The sequence below is a fragment of the Kogia breviceps genome, chromosome 19 (genome assembly GCF_026419965.1).
Source record: "Kogia breviceps isolate mKogBre1 chromosome 19, mKogBre1 haplotype 1, whole genome shotgun sequence".
Taxonomy (NCBI): Eukaryota; Metazoa; Chordata; class Mammalia; order Artiodactyla; family Physeteridae; genus Kogia; species Kogia breviceps.
The window spans coordinates 5,348,261-5,365,463 of record NC_081328.1 but is presented as its reverse complement, the minus strand read 5'-3'; the positions used below and the strand labels follow the sequence as shown (position 1 = coordinate 5,365,463).

Genomic DNA, 17,203 nt, shown 5'->3' with positions numbered 1-17,203 from the left:
CTAGATGGGTTCCTTGTGCTCCATGTCTATTATCTGCTCCCTCACTGCTTTCCATCCCTTTGGCCTTCTCCTCTACATTCTAGGAGAGCTTTTCAAGTTTATCCTCAACAATACTAATCTAATCGTGGGCAGTATTGCTTCTGCATCTTGTGCCTCCAGTGAAGACTTTGATTACACTATTACATTTTCGATATCCCCACAGACCTTCCTCATCTCATCCTTTTCCCTTTCCAACATTGCTTTTTTATTTCAGCCTATTTTTCTGCAACTATATCACAGAAACCATTCTACCGATGATACCAAATAGCTTTTTTGATGTATTTTCTAGATCCAGTAATGGGTCATTTTCAGAGCTGCGTTGCCCATCATAGGCTTCTAGATGCTGTTCCTTTCTTTGTCCTGTATTTATATAAAGACCTTTTTTTTCCTTTATTTACCTCCAGGCATGGTGAGATCTGTTCAAACTCGATGTTTGTCAACAAATCGTATGCGACAATTATCTGTGATGCTACTCTCTTTTCACTAGTGTCATGACCAAACCCCCTTCTTAGAGCTACAGTTCAGAGCAGGTTGAGGTACACAGATCCCAGTCTAGGCCCTAGCAGCTTACCTGGGGTATACCTTTGTCAGAGAAAGGTAGCATCTTCTTGCCCCAATCCCTTTCTTGTTCTCTCAATCTCTGAATGTCTAGAAAACAGCCAAAGATAGAATCCCAGAATGCAGTACTACCAGATTTTTTTTTTTTTACCATCTCTTAGCTCTTCCTCTTCCTGTCTCCCCCAACCCACAGTGCCCTCAGAACATTCTGTATCCCCACCAGCCCCTGTTCTACCTGCTGCCCATTTATCCTCTGGGGATTGCTGGGCAGTCTGTGCAAAGGACGATTGCTGGGGAGCAAACAACGGGAAAGGTGCTCTGACACTCACAGAGCAGTGCCCAGTATTCTGTCTTGTACAGACCCTGGGTCTTTGAGCAGACAATGAAGGGAGTCTGCTCTGCTGTTTGGGGTAATCTCTGTTTAACAAGGAGGAAGCCTGGTTATACCGTGAGGTGAATCCAGCTCTATCTGCCATAGTCAGTGGAGAACCCTCCCGAGTCCTGGCATCAGTCTATTTCTTCTCCTTCTATCTTCTCTACTTGAATGAATAATACGTGTATCTACCCAGTTACCTACCCTGGAAACTGCAGTGTTATCTTAGACTCCTCCCCTTCCCTCACTTCCCACATTTAAGAGTTAACACCTTCTGTAAGTTTTCCAAGTATCTCTCAGAGGTACTCTTCTTGCTGTGTCCCCCATTTTAGACACTTCTTACCCAGATTATTTCGATAAACTGAACTCTCAAGTGTCTCCCCCATCCCAGGCCTGCTTCACCCACATCCTCTTGCATCACCTATCAGCCAAAATTGTTGAGGTCACCCTTGACTCTGCTCATGCCTCTCTTTCTCTCACCACCTACAGCCGGTCCATCAGAAAGTCACTGTTGGCTCTGACTGCACACATGCCCAGAATCCCACTGCACCTCCTGCACTGCTACTACCCTCATCTGAGCCACTGACGTCTTTTACTTGGGTAGCTACGATGCCATCTCACTAGTTTGTCTGCTTCCACTTTTGCCCCCTGAATAGTCTGTCATCAAGTGAGCAGCCAGAGTGAAATGATCAATTTAAAGCATAGGTGTGTCACTTTTTTGTTTAAAACCCTGAGATGGCCCCTGTTTCCCTCATTACAATGAGGCTCCTCCCCAACCCTGCCCTGTTAACTCTCAGACCTCATCTCCTACTGTCCCAACCCCACGGCATTCCTCTCGAACCTCACCCCTTCTTTGCTTTTTCCTCAGACACTTCAGGCCTTTGTACTGGCTGTTCCTCTCCCTGGGATGCTCTTCCCTCTAATATCACCTGAAGGCTTCCTCCCTCATCTCCTTCAAATGTCACCTTCTCAGAGAATCCTACCCTGATGACCCCATTTTAAATTGCAACCCCACACCACTCCTGATCCCCTTATTCTGCTCTACTTTATCGTTTCCCCATAGGATTTGCCCCCTCTAACAAATTATATAATTTACTTATTCATTATATTTATGTTTTGCTGTCGATCTCCATCTGTTGGATACAAGCTCTATAAGAACAGGGATCCTTGTCTGTTTTGTTTGCTGATGTATTCCAAGTGCCTAAAACAGTGCCTGTACAGAGCAGGCACTCAATAAATATTTGTTGAATGAATGAATGAATTAATTAATTAATAACATTCTACTTAGTCTCCCTGACTATATTCTGATAGCACTCTAGACCGGCGCTATCCAGTAGAAACACCCTGCAAGACATAGATGCAAATTTAAATTTTCCAATAGCTGCATCAAAAAAAGTAAAAATGAAGTGAATTTTATTTTAATTATATATTTTAGTAGTATGTAATTTTATCACATATTTTAGTAACATTTTATTTAACCCAGTATATCCAAAATATTATCATTTTAACATGTAATCAATGTAAAACAAGTTGTTAATAAAATATTTTCCCTTTTTTTCTACAAGGCTTCAAAAACTCATTTGTATGATTATATTTACAGCGCATCTCAATTGGAACAAGCCACGTTAAGTGCTTGCAGTCTGGAATGCTGCCAGAGTACAGTAAGGGAGACTAAGTAGAATGCTACATTTTAAGCCACGTTTTAAGTGCTCATTAACCACACATGGCTGGTGGCTGCCAAGCTAGACAGCACATCTTCAGACCAACCTCTCTCCTGCTCTTAGCGTGATCTTTGTTCAAACCACAAGTCTGAGTATTCTCTTCAGTAGGCCTTAATGATCTAGACATTGCAGTTCAGATTCTCTGAACTTTTCTGGAACTTTTTAAAATGCATATAGCTCCACTCTCCTCTTCCTCTTTTCTACCACCCTGAAGTCCAGCACTACTATTTGAAGTTCCCCACAAACTCCACAGCTTGTTCACATCTCTGTGTCTTTATATACACCCCCACCTTGTCAACTTGTCATTGTCAGGATCTAAATATATTTGATAGCTCCCTGCCCAGAAGCCCTCTCTAAGCTCTGAGCAGTATACATTCCCTTCTCTATTTTATCTATGTTCCTTTAATTATTTATCCTTTTTTAAAAAATTGAAGTACGGTTGATTTACAATGTCATGAATTAATCCTTGAATTATGTTTCTTCTCTTGCATATATCATGCCATACTGTTATCAGTTCTTCAAGGGCAGAAATCAGGATTCAGTTGCACATAGAATGTGTTCTATAAATGGGTAGATGGGTAGATGATAGATTGATAGGCAAATAAACAAATGAACAGGTTCTAAAATCACCTACAAGTTCAGAGAGTGAGTAGAGAATGGGTCTTTTGCAGTTCTGTCACCTGATGTATATTCCAAACTTATTGATGGCTATATAATGATGATTCTTCTTGTAAAAATGGTATCTGGGGTGCCTAACTCTGATATAAACCCTTCATCTGGAATTATTCCTTTGGTAGAAAAGGACTGAAGTACAGCGCCATAAATCTAGGTATAAGGGTAATGCCTTGAATTATATTCTACGGTATCCTTCTACCCAATTATGACAGCTTTGGGTGTACATAATCTGGTAGGAGTAGGCTAAATGGATCTCACAGCTCAGGCTCAGACAGACCCTGAATTTATTTAGCAATAATAGTAGTATTGGAAGTAGTAATAATGACAAGAATTAACAATCGTATGGTAATCTAAAATTTAATAAACTTTAGACTTATAATTTCATGCTTTGATTCAGCTAGTCAGAATATAACTTTTCTTCTGTAACTGAGTTTAACTTAGCTCTGGGTCCATCTTTTTTCCTTTAAGAGTAGAAATCTGGGGCTTCCCTGGTGGCACAGTGGTTGAGAGTCCGCCTGCCGATGCAGGGGACACGGGTTCGTGCCCCAGCCTGGGAAGATCCCACATGCGACGGGGCGGCTAGGCCCATGAGCCGTGGCCGCTGAGCCTGTGCGTCCGGAGCCTGTGCTCCGCAATGGGAGAGGCCACAACAGTGAGAGGCCCACGTACCGGAAAAAAAAAAAAGTAGAAATCTCTTAATTTTGCATTTCAGGTTGACTTGGTCACTTCCGGTTAAAAAGTCAGTCTTTGGAGGGCAGTCAGTTCTCTCTTGTGACACAGTCAGAGCCCCCACTGTGACTGGGGTCTCCCTTCCTCTCTCACCGGCAACCTCCCTTCTGTGTCTAACTCCAGTGTGTTCATGAGGATGAGGGTCTGTTGGCTGGAAGAAGCATCCGGGTTCGTAGATGGTGGCCCATAGGCTGCTACCAGGTCCCTGCAGATAGGATTTAATCCACAAATCTGTCTATCTGGGAACTTTTAAATTCTGTTTATCTTGGGATTTAAAATAATCTCAGGCCACCTGAAGTTGACAGTTAATTTATGATGATGTATTTCTCAAGACCCTTTGGTTGCAAGTGAAAAAAAAAAAAAACTAACTCAAATTCACCCTACAAGAAAAAAAAAAAAGATTAAAATACAGAAGGAGAGGGAAGGAGAAGAGGAGAGAAAATTCTGAGATTGCATTAGATATTTATCAGGGCCCTTTCGATGGCAGCTAGCCAAAATCCAACTAATGTTGGTTTAGACAAGACAACAAAACCAAATTTTAAAAAGTAGATTGAGACTTCCCTGGCAGTCCAGTGGTTAGGACTTCACCTTCCAATGCAGGGGGTGCAGGTTTGATCCCTGGTCAGGGAGCTAAGATCCCACATGCCTCACGGCCATAAAACCAAAAAAAGCATGAAACAGAAGCAATATTGTAATAAATTCAATAAAGACTTTAAAGATGGTCCACATCAAAAAAATCTTTTAAAAAATAAATTAAATTTAAAAATAAAGAAACAAAAAAATGTGGATTGATTTATATAACTTGAAAAGTGAGGGGTAGAGTTTACTTTGGACAAGACTGGTACTGCATATTCACTAGATGTCCCTCTTCAAGCAGGCAACCCCCAGGGCTCTGAAACCTCAGATTAGTATTCTGTCTGCTTTGCTTCTTTACCAGTATTTTCAGCCAAGTTCCTGCGTTGGCTCTGATTGACCTCTTTGGGTCATTGGTTTGCCCATAGTTGAACCAATCTCTGTAACTTGGATACTCTCATTGGCCAAGCCAGGATCCATGACAACCACCAAAGTCAGCTTCACCCAAAATACAAAGACTTGCGAAGGAAAGGTCTTCAAAGGAAAATCAAGCTATGTTACCAAAACATAGGTTTTTTTCTTTATTATTATTAGGCAGGCAAACCTAACAGGTATCTACTATAGATGGAAAACATCTATATCTAAGAGGAAAGCCTGCTTGAAGTCCAAATTCATATCAGAAAGTGTTGGGTGACTATGGATTCTGAGTCAAGAAGGAAGATATCTCTAGGCTTCCAGTCCTCTGTGGAGTGTTTTTGGCTACTGATTATCCTAGATTCCTTCTCCTTCTTCTGGAGCTCTGGCAGGGAGGTCCTGAGAAGCTTGGCCTCTCTCCGTAACATCGTGTGCCTGGACCTCAAAGAAGAGAGGGTCTTTCACCACTATCCTGTCCTCACTGGACTCAGTCAGCGTCCCCCTACCTGGCACATATGGTCGATATTCATGGGGTCGGCAAGACTGAGAGAAAGGGTCTCATCAGTATTGGTGACACTTTCCCTCTTAATCCTCCTATCCAGGCGTGGGAGTGTCTGAATAAGAAGACACCCAGAATATGGCTCGAATGCTTTGAATAAGGGAAAAAAGGAAGACAAAAAATTTAAGTAACCTATTTCAATTTCCTGTTCTACTACATAAGAGCCATAAAATGACCCTGAATTGTGCTTTCTCTGTAGCTTTGTGGGGAACAGCCTACTTCTGACTGGTGGGACCTTTATGTCACTCCATGTCACAGCTTAAGAGCTATAAAGGTCCCGTCCACAGTGCCGGTAATGTGAGCCTGAGGTCATAAGCCAAATCTGCAATCCATAAAACAAACAACAATAACAACAACTACAACAAAAAACCCACTTCAATTTTCTCAAATCTCCCAAGATTTAGAAAGGAACAAAAAGTTACTGGTGTGTTTGCTGACCGGAGTGATTATGTGTTTCGGTCATTTTGATTTACAATTGCATCTTTGTCCTTGTAGGAATAACTCTCTGCAGCTGAGCAGCGGGAGGTGGCAATGTATTAACCTTCCAATGCGGGAACATAAGACGGGTTCTAGGGAGCAGGCCTTCATTTGAGGTTAATGCAAAGTCTCCAGTTTCTATGGATACACAAAGTTAAAGAGCGTTCTTTTTTTCTCTTGCCTTCATTTTCTTTTCTTTCGATCTGCCATGAAAAGGGATTATCAGCAGCGTCTAAGCCTCCGTTTTATTTTTGTATCATAAAGCACTGGGATCTGTTTGACGCGTTCCACGAGCTCTGAAGTAATCTTTGGTTGTTGCGTGAAATAGACTTCAGGAAAGTGAGGGACGAGAGGTCATGCTGGAATGTAAAGTTTATGGGCCATATTGCAAATACAATTGGTCTTTTTACTTTCCAGAAATAGATGAGTCTTCTTGCACATGAAAAAGCCATGACTTAGGCCAATGATTCTCAAACCTAGGCGGGCATCAGATTCACCCAGAGGGCCTGTTAAAACAGAGCTTGCAGGGCCCCATTGCCAGAGTTTCCGATCCAGTAGGTCCCGAGTGGGCCTGAGAATTTGTATTTCTAACAAGTACCCAGGTGATGCTGATGTTTCTGGTCCAAGGACCACATTCTGAGAACCATCAGAGTCTACTGAACACAGAGAAAACCATTCCGCCTTCCCCAGCTGATCAGGGAAATAGGTTTCCTGAGAGCCGACATCCCCATCACTTCATTACTGCCTCCAAATGCACATGAATATGGAGGCTGGGCAGGGAATCAAGCTGGTCGGGACCGTTGGAATCCTTGCTGTCCCATTTCAACCTGGTCGTCTATTTCTTGACAGGATTGTGGAAGTAGATGAAGACGAACCAAATGAGAACGCTCAGAGGCTCTTTGTTCAGAGCCTGCTCTAGCAAGGGCGTCAGCCACCATTGTTCGCACTTTGGCAGAGACACAGAGGCAGGCGGAGGAGCGGGAAGGCTTGATGGTGGGAAGAAGGGGACATTCCTGGATGAAGACTGTTGGCCCTTGGAGGCTGGAGGAGGGCTGACTGGAAGCAGGGCACCCTGTGTGATTGGCTAGGGGTGTGTGTTTGAATTTCTCTCATTGGTCCTATGTTGGAAGCAGGGACAAAATTAAGAACGTTGTCAGTTATTAATCAAGTCCTGGCCGTCTGGGGCTGATTGTTACAGAGGTTGTTGTCTGTCTTCCTGGACTGTTACTTAGACAGTAATCTGACTTCCTACAAGTATGACCTATAGCAGCTGGCTTCCTGAGCTGGTTATTGTAGATAACGGGCTGGTTTCCTGGGCTGGTTACTGTGAGTTCTGGTTCAGAGTTCTACTTTTATGGTCCGATCACTGTCTGTTCATATATTCCATCTTTCAGGATGCACAGTGGACACTCACTTTTTACAGTTTGCAGAATCCTTTGTGCATTCCACATTGGCCAATTTCAATTAAAGAATGCCTGGTTTTTATTAAGGGCCTACTATGTGCAAAGTGTTATGTTAGGCATGTGAGGTTTTATAAGATATAGGGACCAATGTCAGTGAGAAGCAGCCTATGTTGTTTGGGCATCAAGGAGAAAGAAAGCTCAGGGCATGTGTTGCTTAGAATCTCCCACCACATTTCCTGCAGAGGGGAGAGTTAGAGGGAGGCCAGGCTTCCTTTTCTTTCCCAGGTCAGGGAGCTTGGTCCCAGCTGAGATCTCAGCTTTTCACCTTTGCATCAGGAGTTGGCATTCTCCTCTGCTCTGCAGGGTCAGACCCCCCCAGTCATGTCCGAATAAACCTGCCGCTTCTCTGCTGCAGGTGGATGATCTGAAAGCCAAGCTGGCTGCCCAGGCAGTGGAACTGAAACAGAAGAATGAAGATGCAGACAAGCTGATTCAGGCGGTGGGTGTAGAGACAGACAAGGCGAGCAGAGAGAAAGCCACCGCAGACAAGGCGCGGCAGAAGGTGACGCTCCTCATGCTAGAGGTGAAGCAGAGGCAGAAGGACTGCGAGGAAGAGCTGGCCACGGCCGAGCCGGCGCGCTCGGCAGCCCAGGCGGCCTCAGCACCCTCAACAAGGTAGGAGGGACGTCAGCGCGTGCTTGCTTATCGCTCGGCGGGAGGCCAGGCCTTTGATTAGACGTCACTTCACTGCCGCAACCTAGGATTCCCTCTCCTTTCATCTCACTCTGTCTAAATACGACCCATATTTCAAAATCAAACTAACGTTCTACATCAGTCTCTCCCTTTTCTGATTTCCAGAGCACAAAAGAGAGACCACTTTATTTATTCACCCTCTTGTAAGTGCTCATTGATCATTTCTTGCCAAGAAGACTAATGTCTTTCGTAAGATCTTTTGACACAGGGATTATATTTTCTAAGATGAGCTGAGTCCAAATCCTGGCTGAACTATTCACTGCGTGTGGCTATAGGAATGATTTTTTTCTTCTCTGAGCGTCCGTTTCCTCACCTGTAAAATGGAGGTAATAGTAATACAGTCCCCATCAGGTTGTCATAAGGATTCAATGAGATAAGGTATGAAAAGCAGCTAACAGATGGCAGCCATTCAATAAACGTTTGTTGTGGTTGATGATGTTGTTATAACAGTGTTACCTCGTCTGTTTCCACAACGCTGGAAACAGCAAAAGCCCATAAATACTCTTGGTTAATTTGTTGGCTGATTAGTTAGTTGATCATTGTTGGTAGAAATAATCACATAGAGATGTAACTCATGGAAGTAATGGGATAGAATTCTGAAAATAGCACTGGATTTGATGTCTAGATATCTCTGCCACAAAGGGAGTAAAACTCATTTTTAATGAGTGCCTACTATGTACCAGGCAACATGATAGGTGCTTTCTTCTAACTGGCTGTGGAGCCTGGCACTAGTCACTGAACTTCTTAATCCCTCACTTTCTTTTCTCTGTTACAAAGAAAGGGGCAAATAGGAATTAATGGGCTCTTTTTCTCAAACTCCTATCCAATCTATTAGCAAGTTCTATCCATTCTACTTTCAGAATATATCTAGAATTCAAATACTTTATATCATCTCTACTGCTGTCACCCTGGTCTAAGCCACCATCGTTTCTTCATTGGACTGTTGCAATAGCCTCTCACTTGGCCTCCCTGTTTACAACCTTGCTCCAGTGCTGTCTTTGCCCGTTGCAGCTGTCTGAATGACCTTTTTAAGACAACAGTTTGACCACATCATCCCTCTGTTCAGAATCTTCCATTGGCTTCCTATCATATTCAAGATTAATTGACATAAGTGTATGGGTTTATTTCTGGGCTCTCTGTTCTGTTCTGTTGATCCATACGTCTGTTTTTGTGCCAGTACCATGCTGTTTTGATTACTATAGCTTTGTAGTATTGTCTGAAGTCTGGGAGGCTTATGCCTCCTGCTTTGTTCTTTTTCTTTGGGAAAATAATTGCTTGGGCAATTCTGGGTCTTTTATGGTTCCATATAAATTTTAGGATCCATCATATTCAGAATAAAATCCAAAGTTGTCACCATGGCCTGCAAGGCCCTACATGATTTTGCCTGGTTCATCTCTTCTACTATACAGTCTACACCCCAGTCACTTCTCTTCCAGTTGTCACTCCAGTCCACCCACACTGACCTTCTCACTGTATCTGAAACACTTCCAGCACAGTATCAGCCCAGGGCCTTTGAACGAGAAATTGCTTCTGTGTGGAATGTCTTCTCCCAAGTATCTCCATGGTTACCTCCTCTTTCGGATATTTGCCTAAAAGTTTACCTTATAAGTTAACAAACAATGAAAGTATTTATTAATTTCAGAAAAAAATTAAAGGTATACAAACAAGAAATTATAACCCAAGGTAACCAATGTTTATAACCGTAGTCATGTACATACTGAATTTGAACTAAAATTTTGATGTGATCATAATGGGGGGGGGACCTTAGGAGAGAAAAGAGGGCAATAGGAAGTCTTTCAAGAGCACCTAAAATGAAGTACATAGCAGCATCAATGTATCCATTATCAATAAGGCATGAAATCTAAAAGGAGTGATGGAAGAATTTGTAAGCGGTGGCTTCAAGAGAGCTGGAGTTGGGGGGAGTGGGCATGTGTTTTGTTCTCAGCCTAGTAGCTCTGAACTGTGTATGGACTCCATTAACAGAAATGAACGTTTAAAATTTTCACTGGCTGGAGAGCACAGAAAAGGGCATAGCTAACCACCTGGCCAGGTAGAAACTAGGGAAGAGAAACCCCATGACACAAGGGCCACAGGGATGAGTGTTTCACTAGATGGACCAGGAGGTAGAAAAGCCCATCCCAGAAAGGAACAATGTTTGTAAGACACAGGTGCATGAAAGGGTGTGGCGTGTCTGAGCCAAAGGTGCACAGGCGACATGCAGATGAGTCTCTAAAGGTGGCTTGAGCATGATCAATAACAGCCCATGGCATCACTAAGAAATTTAACTGGACCAGTGTTTACAATCTGCAGGATACAACTGATTCATGGGTCTCAAACAGCATTTTTTAACTTGAGGTACAATTGACATATAACATTATACAAGTTTCAAGTGTACAGCACATCGATTCGATACATACAAATGTATTGCAAAACAATCAGCACAGTAAGTCTGGTTAGCATCCATCACCACGCATGGTTACAATCTTTTTCTTGTTTTTTGTTTTTAAGATTTACTCTCTTAGCAGCTTTCAAATACACAATATAGTGTTATTAACTGTACACACTGTACCTTACATCCCTAGGATTCTTTATTTTATAGCAGGAAGTTTGTACCTTTTGAACTGCCTTCACCCATTTCTCCCAGCTGCCCACACCCCCGCCCCACCTGATGAAGCAGAATGGATCAGACTGTACTGCATGTGACAGGGGAGATATTGCTTCATGTGCCCAAGGACCCCTCAAGTAGCCTCAAATTTTTCTGCGTTCACAGCACTCTGGTATTTAAGGACCACGTCCCTATTTTCTCATCATTTTCAAAGTTAACAATAAATCTTTAGTTAATACATAAATCAGAGCATGGTAGTAAGTCTCTGTACATTTTAAGTCTCTGCTTTGGCAGTTTTATTTCACTTTTATAGCTAAACTGAAATAAATCCAGTAAAACTTTTCCTGCCTTAGTTGAAAAATGGTTTTGCTTACAATTTCATGGCCTTTTTTTTTCTCCTTACAGAGTTACTTTCTGTTTATTTCCTATGGATTTTTTACAGTAAACTTATTTTTTATTATACAAATAACATATAATGGCATTTTTGTTGTTACAAATAATTCAAATAGTACAGAATAGATAGGGTAAAATATAAAGTCACCCATCTTTCCACTCCAGCCCCAGTCCTCTCCCAAAAGAAAACTCCTGGAAGAATTTGAGCTGTATCTAGTCCAGCAATTTTTCTACGTATTTATATTTGTACAAATGCACATATAAAATATGTCATATTTTAAACACAAATGGATAATGGAAACTTACTTTTCTTCGTGAAACAAGACTATTTCATGCCAGTACATACATTGAATCTTGTTGATTTAATGCTTTGTAGTATTCTAGGCTATAGTCGTACTCTATTTCATTTAGCCATGTATCTACTGTTGAGTGTTTAATTAGTTTCTCGCTTTTCTCCAGTACAAATATCCTTGTGCATACGTCTTTACTGCATATGTGCACATATTTCTCTGAGCCAAATTAGAAGTACAGTTGTTTGGTAGAACAGCATGGCAGGCTGAATCATGCCTCCTCCACCCCCAAAGATACTCACGTCCTAACCTCTGGAACCTGTGAATTTTACTTCGTATGGTGACAGTGACTCTGTAGGTGTGATTAAGTCAAGGATCTTACAGTGGGGAGATTAGCCTGGGTTATCCAGGTGGGTCCTAAATGCCATCACAAGGGTCCATAGAAGAGGGAGACAGGAAGGTCGGAAGAAGAAGGTGGTGATGTGGTGACAAGAGCAGGGGGTGGACACAGCTGATGTGCTGTGGGGCCTTGAGCCAAGCAATGCTGCCGGCCTCCAGAAGTGGGAGCAGCAAGGAACAGTCTCCCCTCCAGCCTCCAGAAGGGACCAGCCCTTCCAGCATCTTCAGCTTAGGACCCCTCACCTCCAGAACTGTAAGGTAATAAATTCATGTTGTTTTAAGTCACTACATTTGTGGTAATTTGTTACAGAAGCAATAGGAAACTCATATAAACAATATTCTCTTATTTTGTATAAATAATGCTAAATTTCTGTCCAAAATAGCTCTTCTCATTTATAGTTATAAACACTGCTTTCCACACCTTTGCCAATCTTAGATATTCTCAATTATCCTAATTTTTCTCAACAGGAGAGCAAAAAACTTTTCATTTAAAAAAGTTGTAAATGGTTTGATTCTAATGAGACTGGGCAACTTTTCAAATGTTTAGATTTCTTCCTTTGTCCATTATTTGTTCAGATTCTTTGTCCATTTTCTTATGAGATAATTTCCCTTTTCCTTATTGATTTACAGGGTTTTTAAAATAAATTTTTACTATATGTCTTGGTATATATGTTGTAAATATTTTCTCCCTATCATTTGACTTTTAACTTAATATTAACAAGTTATATAAAAAGTAGATTTTATAATCAAATGATTTTGAGAATTCTAGGGTTACAGAGTTTAACAGACTTCTTTCCTACAGGACTTTTTAAGGCCTTGATTATGTGATAAGCTTGATACTAAAAGTGATAGAGATAGCACAAGAAAATAAAACATATTAATCGAATTTATGAATAGTGATATAAGACATCCATATGAAATGCTAGTAAATCAAATCCAGCAATTTATTCAAACAACAATATGCTACCAACTGATAAGTTTTCCTTATATAATACTACCCTGTAAACATACCCAATCACAGGTCAAAGAAGAAAAGCTCTGTTGTCATTTTGAGAGATGTCAGAATGGTACTTAACACACTTCAACATCCATTCCTATTAAAACTCTTCGTAAAGTAGGAAAAAAGGGATATTTGGATATTTTGCTAACGCAAAGCAATCAATCTCAGTCCAAGAGCAAAACATCCTGTCTAACGGTGTAGAACATTAGCGGAATTCCCATTAACATGGAAAAAGCACGATAATGACCCCCTTCGCTGCTGTTATAAAACAGTTGTCCTAAAATGTCTAGCCATGCAATAATAAATGAAAAATGGTAACATGTAAATGTTATAAAGTACCAGACAAATGTATTATTATTCATAGATGTCATAAAAATGTAATAAAACAAATAAAAGGGAAGACTTAAGGGCCCATTACAAAATTTAATAGCTTCCCTAATATCAGCAGTAGCCAGTTGGAAAATGTAATATTTTTAAGATAACAGCCAAAACACATGGTACAAATAAACATTGAAACTATGTGAAGAAAACTACACATCTTTGTTGAGTAATATAAAATATAAATAGGCAAATAGATGTACCAAGTTTGTGTAAGGGAAGATTTAATATTATAAGGATGTCATTATTCCTCAAATAATTTATAAGTTAAATGTAAGTCTAATTTAATTCCAGTGTGATTTTTGGCTTATTTATTTCTGATGTCATTAAAAGTTCATATCATTTAAACAGCTATTAAAAATTTAACAACCTAAATGCCCAGCAATATGGGGTTGGCTAAATAAATTATGGACCATCTAAATGAGAGAAAATTGTGCATACTTTATTTAAAATCATGTGCAAAAATAATTCATGACACGAAAAAGTTTAAGATACAGTTTTCAGTGAAAGCCAGGTTTGAAAAAATAATGCAAACAATGATTGATATATGTATATGTTTGTGTACATATATGTATATGTATATATAAATGAATGAGCCAGATATATACCACATTCATATATGTTCACGCATCTTTCTTTTCTGTGTCTCTCTGTTAGTCTATCTGTTAAGTACATATAATGAAACACACCGGCACATAACTAATGCTTCTCTCTAGGTAGTAAAATCAGGAGTGATTCTGGCTTTCATCTTCATCTTTGCGAAGTATTTCACAATAAATATTTTTTCTTTTAATAAAAGGGCAAAACAGTGTTACCTTGTAAACCAGTGAACAATAAGAAACAAACTGTAAAAGAACTAGAAAAATTATTATAAGGTCAGGTCCATTTTCATATGTATATGAAAGATGCTTCTAAGCATAAAAACAAAGGATGATAGCATGATGTCATCTGGAAAAGGATTATTCAGTTGGGCTACATGAAAACTAAATTTCTACGTGTCACAGAATCTCATAAACAAATTTTTTTTAACTAAAAAAGAGTTAGCATCGCATCGTCATATATATGTGAAGAGTCCTTATAAATCGTGCTGGCATCTGGCATTTGTGCCTGCCCCCGCCTGCACATTTACCCTCTGCCCTTCCCCAGCGTGCAATGGCAGTTTCTCTCAGGCTTTCCCAGGTCTCTCTCCCTAGCCAAGGTGGCACCATCATTCCTCAAGAAACCACTATCCCATTAGCCCTGTTTTTGGGGTTTTTTTTTTCAGAGCACATCTCACTATCCAATATATCAAAGGTTGGCCTCTTTTTCTGCCCACCTCTCCCACATGCATGTGTAAAAGGACTTTGCCTTTCTTCTTTACCGCTGTATCCCCATTTGCCAAATGAATGACTGTGCAGACACATTTATTCACCCAGCAGAGACTCCCTGACTGTCCTCCATGCCAGGCAGTGTTCTGGGTGCATGTGGCGCACCCATGAACGAAGATACTGCCTCTATGAAGAGTCTATTCTAGCACAGGGGACAGGTGAGAGACAAGCAGCGTAATGAAAAAGTACTTTACACAATGCGTTAGAATGCGACAGATGCTGCAGAAAAAAGAAAACCGTAGAGCAGAGTCAGGGGGAGCTCTGGGGCCAGGGCAGCTGGGGAGGGGCTTGAGGAGGTGGGAGGTTGCAGTATTAAAGAAGGTGATGGGTGTGGGCCTCCTCGAGAGGGAGAAGTTTTTACTTGGAAAGGAGCGAATTCATCAGTCAGGTACCTGGGAAGAGCAGGCAAGACCAAGGCATCAGCTAGAGCAAGAGACCTAAGGCAGGGAGGGGAGTGTGCCTGATGCCGGCTCATTCAAAACCACATCTGCCTTCTTCTGAGGAATGTCCCCTGCATCCTGTGTTCCTATTAGCAGTGCCACATCACCTGCCCCACGGTGACTGGTGACAAGAACCCCACCTCACCGAACAAGGCCATTTCCCAGGACCTTTTTGTTTTGACTTGTGTTGGGGGAAAAAAATCTTCCTCCCTTCTAGTTGCAAAGCGATGGATGTGAGCCTGGAGCTGCGGCACCCCTTCCTCTCATTCGATCGCTCGACACACGTGCTGATGATGAGCACCTCCTGTGCGCCAGTCTCTGCTCTAGGCACTGGGGCTGCGGTGGTTAACGAGAGAGATGAGGCCCCTGTTCGCGTGAAGGAGAGGAGTATAGTCATTCCAGAAGGAATCAGTGGTAACCTTTTCCGGTTGCCCTCCGTTCTATGCAGATCATCCGGGTGCTCAGATAGGCAGTGACTAGGAAGAAGAGGTTGGCGGGGAAGGGTCTTTCTGCGTGGGGGGACTTCTGAACTGAGATCTGGATGGATGAGAAGGGGTCAGCCAGGCAAATGGCATAGGAAGGAGGGTTGCAGGCAGGGGTCCTGAGGTGGGAAGAGGTGAGTGTGCCCAGAGCTCAGTGAGAGCCTGGGGAAGTGGCCCAGGTAGAGGTCAGAGAGGTTAGCCGAGTGCCTTGCAACATGAAGAAGCTGCTTTGTAAAGAAGAAACTCCTGTACGTGGAGAAGCAGAAACGAGAGTCCAGAGAATCCTGCTGACGCAGTTCAAAACGCAGTTCCACTGGTCCTCACATGCCATCCTCCCCAGATACATGAGCAAGAACATCCACCTTCGTACTTCAGCTGGGTTTTCTGTCTCTGAAACCAGAGTTGTGATTAATTTATAGATATATATGAATATTCAAAAAAACTGGAAGGAATTATATTGAAATATTAACAATGATGTATCTGGGTTATAGAATTCAATTTCATCTTTACACATTTTTATATTTTCTTAATTCAGTGTGTCGAACATGCTTAACAAACTTAATATTTTCAAATTGTGGGCTTTTTGTTTCTCATTGTATTTTCACGCTTTGTCCTCTTTCGCCCAGGGGAAACCACTAGGACAGGGATGCGAGCACATCTGCCACGTCTGTGCTGTCCTTCCTTCCTGTCCCTGACAAGGCTGTCGTGACCCAAAGTACAAACCGTTGCAAGAATGAATGGAGCATCTTCCTAGGCGCTTCCATTAGGTGCTAGAAATAATCCCCTTCCTGTTTTGATTTCCAGGCCCAAGAGCACCCCAAATTAATTTAGCACAAGGATCTAATCTTTGAAATTAAGATTTTCCCCCACTCACAAAATCAGCCCCGAAAGCAAGTGCTTTTGAGGTCAGATGCTCCTCTTGGACGGTCACAGCAAACTTTAAATCAACTTTATGTGCATCTCTGACAAAAGTTCACTTACAGATTTACTGCTCCCGACTTAACAGACGAAAGCACCGAGGCCCGGGAAGTTCAAGTGGCTTTCCAGGGTCAGCCCTTTCAGCCATATCTTTCTAGAGCAAGTGAAACTTGGAGCACAGGACAAACCCATGTCTAGGCAGAGGCAGTGACAGCACAGGGTGTGCCTGGCTTTCTGTCTAATTATTTCTTGGCAGAAAATGCCACTTTGCTATCAGGACAGCCAGGTACAGTTAGCACAAGCTCATGGAACAAGGCAGTTTAATTAAAGAAAAAAAAGTAGTTGGGTTACAGTGCTATTCTCTTCAATCCAAGATGGAAATTAATTTATAATAATCTTGTCTTTTATTCATGGCATGCTGCATATTTCAGAGTATGTTGGCATCCTTCTATTTTTCAGCTAAATGTGAAAAAAATTCTGTGTTTCTGGTGGGCCACGAGTCCAAGCACTGAGAGAACCTAGCTGAGTCTCCGCTAGCCATTCGGGGAAGTCTGAAGCCGCTGGGGAGTCGCTCCGTTCCCTTTTGATGAGTCACGATGTTTAAAATTCCGAGAGCTGCCTCAGGCTTCAAAGCGGCCCTTTGAGATTGATCGCTCT

At 41.8% G+C, this 17,203-nt stretch overlaps 1 protein-coding gene across 1 annotated transcript in view; it reads left to right on the top strand.

Moving 5' to 3' along the window:
• The window catches only part of DNAH9 (dynein axonemal heavy chain 9), a 263,407-nt gene that overhangs the window by 175,845 nt on the left and 70,359 nt on the right, over positions 1–17,203 (top strand). The window contains 2 exon segments of the mRNA XM_067021483.1: positions 7,937–8,174; positions 8,177–8,196. Of these exon segments, the coding sequence (XP_066877584.1) occupies positions 7,937–8,174; positions 8,177–8,196 (258 nt within the window).